General features: G+C 41.1%; 1 protein-coding gene across 2 annotated transcripts in view; it reads left to right on the plus strand.

Moving 5' to 3' along the window:
- PDE6B (phosphodiesterase 6B) overlaps positions 1 to 2,827 on the plus strand; it is a 35,500-nt gene extending 32,673 nt beyond the window's left edge. The window contains exons 21-22 of one of the 2 annotated variants that reach the window (XM_006019666.2): positions 852 to 1,008; positions 1,911 to 2,827. In XM_006019666.2, the coding sequence (XP_006019728.1) occupies positions 852 to 1,008; positions 1,911 to 1,972 (219 nt within the window). In that variant the 3' untranslated portion in view covers positions 1,973 to 2,827. The remainder of the gene's footprint in view (positions 1 to 851; positions 1,009 to 1,910) is intronic. The other variant, XM_006019667.2, reaches the window with a different exon arrangement.
- The last annotated feature ends 5,673 nt before the right edge of the window (positions 2,828 to 8,500 follow it).

Consider the following 8,500-nt stretch of genomic DNA (forward strand, 5'->3'; position numbering starts at 1 on the left):
TGCCCTTGCTCCTGGCCAAGAGTGCTCTTTGCCTCCACCACTCTTCCAATATTACCGACTTCTTGATTTATAAAATTAGAAAGGGATGTTCCCAGAGAGGAGCAAGGTTTTGACTGGGGGGGATTGGAGAAAGAAAAGCTGAAGTCTCTTTTCCTTTCCCCTTCCTGTCCCATTCTAATCACTACTACCATCACTTTTGAGCTCAAACACCATTCCCTGAAACCCCCTCTATTTCATTCTGCAACTCCAGCGCATTCTCAAGGACTCTTCAGTTCACACATCTTCCCCCTCCTCCTGCCCATTATTCTGTATTACCCCTACCCCAATATCTCTTTACAGGATGTACATCAGTCATAGACTTTGCCTGGGCCATTTGCCTTTCTGGCTCCTACTACTCTCTTTGAGGCAAAACGGTATTAGGATTACCTGACATGAGGTCTTAGAGTTTTGTGGTATTTGGGGCTTCTTCCTTGGGGAACCAACCCATCCTTCAGCACAGGATGCAGCCGCAGCAGTAGTGCTGTGCTGCACCCTGGAAGGTAGAAAATGGAAATACATCCAAGCACATGGGGTTCTCATCAGAGTTTCCCACAATTTAGAGGAGTTGGCAGGTCTGCAAAGAAACAAAACCCTCCTCCAACCTGGTCAGACTATTTCTTCTTTTTTCTAATCTGTTTTGAACCCAAGTGTAAACGTTCCTTCTAAGTAACTTCCTACCGAGGCGGTGGTAAGATATCTGGCTGCTTCCCTAATCACACATGCTTAAACTTGTATAAAATAATATAACGTTCATGTATGAGCAGACAGGGCTAAGTACACATTGAATTATTTTGTGCATACGTTTGGTCCAGGAATTTTCTCGTTTCCACCCGGAAATCCAGCCAATGCTGGATGGGTTGCTGAACAACAGAAAGGAATGGAAGAGCCGTGCTGATGAGTATGATGCAAAAATGAAAGCAATTGAAGAAGAGAAGAAAAAGGCAGCAGAAAAAGCAGCTGAAAAGAAAGGTGAGAAATTTTGTGATATTCTCATATCTTGGTTAAATCTACTTGCAAACATATTTTTTTTCCAGATAAAACCCTGTGTAAATCACCTTTCACCTATTTGTAATTCTGAACCAGTTGCATCTGTAAAAAGCTGCATAATAGGGCAAGCTAAAGGAAATGCAATTTACTCCCTAAAATAAGAATTGCAGTGTAGTAGTTTCTTTCATGCCAAGACTGCTGAAAATAAGACAATTTCATGTGTGTGCAGTTTAGTTTGTTTTAATCTGTGCTTCTTTCTGGACCCAGTCCAGCTCCCTGCAACCTTTCCATTGGCTTCAACAGGAGCCTAACCAGAGCCTTAGTAAATTTTGGGGGTTTCCAGGACTGGAAGCGTAGATGCATCATCTTCTCCAGCTGCCTCTCTCCAGAAGTCAGACCGAGAATTAGGAAAACCTCAAAGTGGTTAGTTCATGGAAAATCCCACCATTTCCAAATGTCTTTTTTGCCCCAAACTGGAAACAAAAAAATAAATATCCCCCAAATTAAAAAAAAAAAGTTCTGTAAATAAAACTGATCTTATCTAAACATTTAATTCCTACTTTTTTATAAATCAGAATAACACAAATACTTTGATAAGCTTTATTTTCCTATGGGAAATGGATACGTTTTGTCAAATCGGCATTTTTTGACAAAAACTACATCAGAAAGTTTTCACTGGACCTCAGAGAAGTATTCAAAAGCATTTTGGAGCGCAGACTATTTTGTATAACAAATATCTTGACTATCTAGGAATTCATAACATGTTTGTCACTATCTTAAAACTTTAAAAAGTAAAATGACTTTCCATTGATAAGTATCTCAAATTACAGTGGTGTTGGAACATTTGTGGATGCATATCTAAATACTTGTCTTTTTTCTCACAGGAGCGGCATTAGCTTGCAATGGAGGAACAGCTCCCACATCTAAAACCTGCTGTATAATTTAAAGCTCAGAAAGATGGTGTTTGAATGACCCAAACTGAGAAACATCTTGTAAAACAAAATCATGGTGTACCAATATAAATTCTGGTTTTACCATTCTACTACCTAAATTAGACCTATCAGCAGCCATGGAAGGGCCAAATCTTGTTTGCCTTACTCATATGAGTACTCTTAGTGAAGGTAAAGAGCCAAATTCTTCCCTGTCTCTCTCCACACAATGCCATTCAAGTCACTGGGGTTACACAGAGGTTAAGTCAGGGCAGCATTTGGCGGTCTGAATCTACTTGCGTCACTAATGGAAGTAGGATATGACCTGAAGTCTGAACATGCCCCTTACATGTACACACTGACCTGGAAAAATGTTGAAATGATCATGTGCCCAATTCAACCCTAGTTGTGTGGTGGGTAAACTGTGGTAGAGTCAACTCCTATGTATCTCACAGGACCAGGTGTAAAAGCCAGCAATATGTAAACAGGAAACGCAAAGACTGACCCCTCAGGTTGCTTGGCTTCTCAGAGTGATAAAAATAGACTTTATCCAACAACTGATGCCTAGATTCTGATCTCAGGTATGCTAGAATAGACATGGAGTTGGGATGACACCCTGGTAACTGAATTCAGAATCTGAATTCAGAATCTGGACTTTAATGAGTACCAGCATTGGGGAAATCAAAGTACAGGCATTAGCTGTAGAACTAATATATTGTTTTTATTTTGCTGATATTAGTAAACCTTATTTTGTGGAGAAACTGGGCCAAATTCAGGACTGTTCTAAAAGATTGCAACCCCACTGAAGCCAAAGAAATGCACAATGACAATAATTCTGTATTCAGTAGAGTTAGATGGGTGTGCTGTAAATACATGGATCATGCATTTGAGGGTAAGGATAAACCTATAGCTGCTCATTCTGTGAGCAATATGTACTATCAGGGGCCCTGAAGAAACAAACACATAAATACTATATCATAAAGGTGCCAAATTAAGGTTGTCCTTGCAACCTTAATTGTGGCATTTCCTAACTATAGTTTGTAACATTAATGTCCTTTCAGCGTAGTTTGAGTACTAGAGAGTTTGCATGACCAAAGAGTAAGCCATTCTTGACCAGTGATGAGAGATGAGTATGTGAGCTTTGTATGGATACTACAATTGGACACTTCTTTTGTTTCAAATTACATCTCTTAATACCATTGATGTGCTAGATTGGGATTTGTTTAATACACAACAAAAAGTTTCACAAATGCCTACTTACAGGAATGCTCAGAGAAACTAGGGTGGGTACAGGGAGATCTTTCTCCACTCTCTTATTTTAGGGTCTTTTTCAACTCTAAGCCACGGTTTTATAAGTGTTTTGGTATATGCTTGAGTTTTATATTAAAAAAATTATGTTGATTTTCCTGCCACCTCCAGTGTTTTTTTCCCTTGGGCATATTACTTTAATATTGTTTCTAATACATGTGAGAGAAGAGTTAGGTTCATAAGTTGATTCTGTCAGGTATGCTACAGTGATGATCAATGTAACAGAAAATCTGGAGAGTGACAAAACATGCTTGTTAAGAGCATAGCACATTTTGAGGAAATGTGGTTTTCAGTACTTTCTGCCTGCTCACTTGCTGCAGTTTTCTTAGCTATGCTCAGAAGAACCAGCTATTTCAAATCAGAGGCCTCAGAGTGACCACAGATGTGCTACACAGCAAATAAGTATGGGATTCAAAGGCTGTATCTTCAGAAGACACTAACTAGATTTTTACCATTTAAGAATGACATTCTTGACAACTTCCATAGGAAGACAAAGTCCTAGATGCTGGAATATTTCCTATACATATATCCCACAAGCTCAAATTTCATATTGTAGGTAAGTGGATTCATGAAAACTGTTGGCTTAATTATATGCAATTTACTTTGCTATCTAATGGTGGAACAGATTATCATGGTCTCACGCTGTTTGAAACAGAATAGCACTATTTTGGGTGCAAATAGTGTTAGCTAGTCAGTAACAGTGGTTATACAAAGAGCTATAAAAAAGCATTGGATTGTATGGTTACTGGAGCAGAGATTGTTGTGATTGGGCTTAGACAGAGTACTGGGCCAAATGTGGTCTGTGGCTATATTAATATTGCCATCTAAACAACACAAAATCCAGGAGACCAATTTTAGTTGTGACATACAAAATATGTCCCTGTATGTCTAGCCATGAGGTAGAAGATACTGGTGCTGCTGAGTGTGTGCACATAAAGTTCAATACCTCAAACTTAATGTTTTAACCTTGTATAACAAAGAAAGAGGTCAGGTCACCGGAAATTTTGTCCTATAATACATGTTATTTAAAAGTACTAACCAAAAAAAAATTAACGGACTTTGTTAAATTATGCTTAGGGTGTAAGGTTAAAGTTTGAAATCCTTTATTCCCAACTTAGGTATCTAAGCCTGCCCCAAAACAAATTGATGTCTATTCTGTTGACTTCAGTTAGCTCTGGGTCACACCTTAGGTGAAAGAGAGATATTTAGTTTAGCAGGGAGAGCAGTGACTGATTGAGCTGTATAGGTGCTTTTGCAGTTTTTGAAAATCAGAATAATAGAAAATCTTAGAACTGTGCCTCCAGACATGCTGCACTTCATTTGCTTTGAACTTTATGGTGACATGTAAAAATACAGTATATAATGCAACAAATTCATCTACAGTAGTCCAAATTATGTGCAGAATTGAGAAGAGTAGGTTTTGAAATACTGACCAATATTTTCTTGGAGAAAAATGCTGACTATAAAAAGGTACTCGCTTTAGCAAAAATTACTAAGCAGGGTTGTACAAATATATACTAGCACTTTTTATGTGAAATTTAACTGTCTTAAGAATTTGTATTGGACCACATGCGCTGAAAAACAACAAATATTCTGTAGTTGTGTATAGTACAACTGCACATGTAAGGCTAATTCTAAAATAAAACATTTAAAACTTGTTTTGCTGTCCTTGAAATAATCACTTTTAGTTTACATATTTAGTAGGACTCCTCTGATTTATATTTTCCAACAGTGCTTCATTTATGTTGAAAATGTATTTAGTGGCTACACTAATTTATTAAGTATTGAAAATACAATGTTGGACAGTCAATGTGTAGTGGGTGTCTAAGCTTTGGATTGTTCAAAATCTCAGTTTGAAACAATATCAGAAAAAGCTGACTCTACTTTTAATAGTTTATTCTTTAGTATTGAAAAAAAATCAGTAGGATTTATTCCTGCTTGCAGTACTTTCTTGTTTACAAAGGTTCAGGGGTACTCGGCAAGATATGCACCATTGTCATCCACCAAAATAAGCATTCCTGATATAAGAAGGTAAGATCTTGGACCTCAGTTGCAAGCATAAGAAGAAAGCATAGCACATCCCATAATGCAGTTTATTATAAGGTTAATTTACTGCCAGCTCCAACAGGAGTAAGAATCCCCCAGAAATTCAGTTACTTCATACTAAGGACATATGACATGGTACCAAGGCTGTTTTTAGCAATAGGTTGCATACTTGGCATCCTTGGGTACCATGAGGTCTTTTGAAAGGTGTTACAAGGTATGAGAAACCAGTACAAGGAGAAAAGTGTGTAGGCTCACTTTCATTCCTGCCTGGTCATTGCCCTGCCCCCACTGCAAGGAGGTAAGCAGTGTAATAAATTTTTTGAAATATGATGCTGCTCAATTCACAAAAGTTATGGAGGCATGCCTCAGGTCAAAGGATGGGTGCCCCACATCTAAAAAGGTTGAGAAATCACTGCTTTAGTTTGAATGCCATCAAGTCCTGGTGGTTTATTAGTTTAATTTATCTGTCAACAAGTGTGATGTATCTATATCTCTTTTCCCAGGCCACTGCTGGCTTCCTTGTTACTTGCCTGCCATAGAATCATAGAATAGAAGGACCAGAAGGGACTTGTAAGATCATCAAATCCGGTCCCCTCCATGGGCAGGAGGTAATTGGGTTCAAGTGAGCTCAACGAGGTACTTGTCCAACCACCTCCTCCAGGGATGGTGACTGCACCACCTCTCCTGGGAGTGTGTTCCAGATTCTAGATACCCTTACGGAAAAGAAGTTTTTCCTTGTGTCTAGCCTAAATTTTTCCACAACTAGCTTGTGCCCATTGGTCCTCATCCTCCCAAGGGGTACCTTTCTGAAGAGTTGCTCCCCTAGATCTTGGTGCTTGTCCCTAACATACTTGTAGATGGCTATCAAGTCACCTCTCAGTCTTCTCTTACTCAGACTGAACACACCCAGTTCCTGGAGTCTCTCCTAGTAGGGCCTATCCTCTAGGCCCCTGATCATACAGGTGGCCCTTCTACCCTTTCAAACTTATACACATCCTTCTTGAAGTGTGGTGTTCCGAACTGGACACAGTACTCCAGCTGTGGCCTCACCAATGCCAAATAGCGGGGGAGGAGCACCTCTCTGGATCTATTGGCAACACGTTGGCTGATGCAGGCCAGAGTTCTGTTTGCCCTGCTGGTGACTTCATTGCACTGATGGCTCATATTCATCTTCTGGTCAATTGTCACCTCCAAGTCCCATTCAGGTGAAGTGCCAGTCACTGGACCACCACCCATCGTATGGTTATGGTGAAGGTTCTTCCTACCCAGATGAAGGACCCGGCACTTGTCCCTACTGAACCTCATCTGATTGTGTTCAGCCCATAGGACCAGCAAATATAATCACTGCGCTTTCCACTCCCTCATCCAAGTAATTGATAAAGATGTTAAAGAGCATGGACCCAAGTACTGATTGCTAGGGGACACCACTGGAGATCGCCCTCCCATTGATTACAACTCACTGGGATTGACCTCTGAGCCAGTTGCCAACCCACCTCACTGTAGACTGGTCTAGGCCAGTACCCTCCAACTTAATTGAGAGAATTTCATGGAGAACAGAATCAAAGGCCTTGCTGAAGTCTAGGTAGATGATCTCAACCTCATGTCCCATGTCCAGCTGATTAGTTACCTGGTCATAAAAGGATGCCAGGTTTGTTAGGCATGACCTCCCTTCAACAAACCAATTATGAGCTTGTGGTGAATGGCCTCCTTGACAATCTTTTCAAAGATTTTTCCCAGGACTGAAGTCAGACTGACCGGTCTATAGTTTGCAGGGTCATCCCTCTTTCCTTTCTTAAAGATGGGTAACAAGTTAGCCTTCTTCCAATTGTTTGAGACCACTCCTGAGTTCCATGACTCTTCGAACAGCCTTGCCAGAGGCCCCACTATGAGCTCAGCCAGTTATTTCAGGACTCTCAGAAGCAGGTCCAACAGACTTGAAAAAGTCCAAATGTTCTAAGAGTACCTTCACCTGTTCAGGACTGATTTCATGTGGACTCCTGTCTTCTCCATATTCTTTGGGCCCCTGGACAGGTGACTGGTTCCCATCTGATTTCAAGACTACTGATGTGAAAATAAGCATTTAGGAGCTCTGCCTTTTTGCAGGGATCAACTGTGGGCTGCCCTTCCATACTTAGTAGGGGTTCCACAGTCAAGCTTGATTTTTCTCTTCCTCCCTATGTACCTATAGAAGGACTTTTTGTTGTCTTTTATTTTGGTTGCTAGTTTGATCTCCATGCATGCCTTTTCTTTCCTTCTCATACCTGCAGACCCTGGCCATATGAGTGTACTCCTCTCTGGATGCTGAACCATTTTTCCATTGCATATATACTTTTTTCTTTTTCAGAAGTTCCCTAATGTCTCTGTTGAGCCAAGCGGGTCTCTTGGCCCCTTTCCCTCTTTTTGACCACGTGGGGATGGCCTCTTTTTGAGCAGTGAGAATTGCCTCCTTAAGGAAGCACCACCTGAACTCCCAAATCATCCAATTGCTGGTTGTGAAGGGCCTTTCTGACTAGACTCCTGAGTTTACCAAAGTCTGCCCTTCTAAAGTCTAGGACTTCTGTTCTGCTGGCAGAATAGCCAGCCTTTCAGTGGATGGTGAATCTAATCAGATTGTGATCCCTGTTGCCCAGAGTACCTCCAATCTTCAGGTTGCCTACCATGTCTTCCCCTTTGGTCAGCACCAAGTCCAGAGTGGCTTTACCCCTAGTTGGTCCCTCCACAGCCTATGTCAAGAACAGGTCATCTATAGCTGTCAAGGAGATGGTTGACCTGCTGAAGCCGGCTGAATGGTCTTCCCAACAGATGTCAGGGGACTTGAAGTCACCCATGAAAATCAAGTCTTTAGTACTGGCTGCCTCGATCAGTTCCCTGGAGAATGCTTGGTTGCTCTCCTCTTCTTGGTAGGGAGGTCTATAGTAGACTCCCACCATCAGGTCCCCTTCTGAGCCCCCTTGTATCCTGACCCAGAAGGTCTCAAGGGGACCTCCCTGTGCAATCAAAAGTGACTTGCGGGGAGGTGTACTGCTCTTTCATATAGAGGGCCACCCCTCTACCTTTCTTCCTAACTCAATCCTTTCTATAGAGCCTATAGCCCTCAGTATCCACTGCCCAATTATATGTATCATCCCACCAGGTCTCCATCAACCCAATGAGGTCAAATTCCTTGTCTGCCAAAAGGAGTGCTAGTTCAT

The sequence above is a fragment of the Alligator sinensis genome, unplaced genomic scaffold (assembly GCF_000455745.1).
Source record: "Alligator sinensis unplaced genomic scaffold, ASM45574v1 scaffold607_1, whole genome shotgun sequence".
NCBI classification, from domain to species: domain Eukaryota; kingdom Metazoa; phylum Chordata; order Crocodylia; family Alligatoridae; genus Alligator; species Alligator sinensis.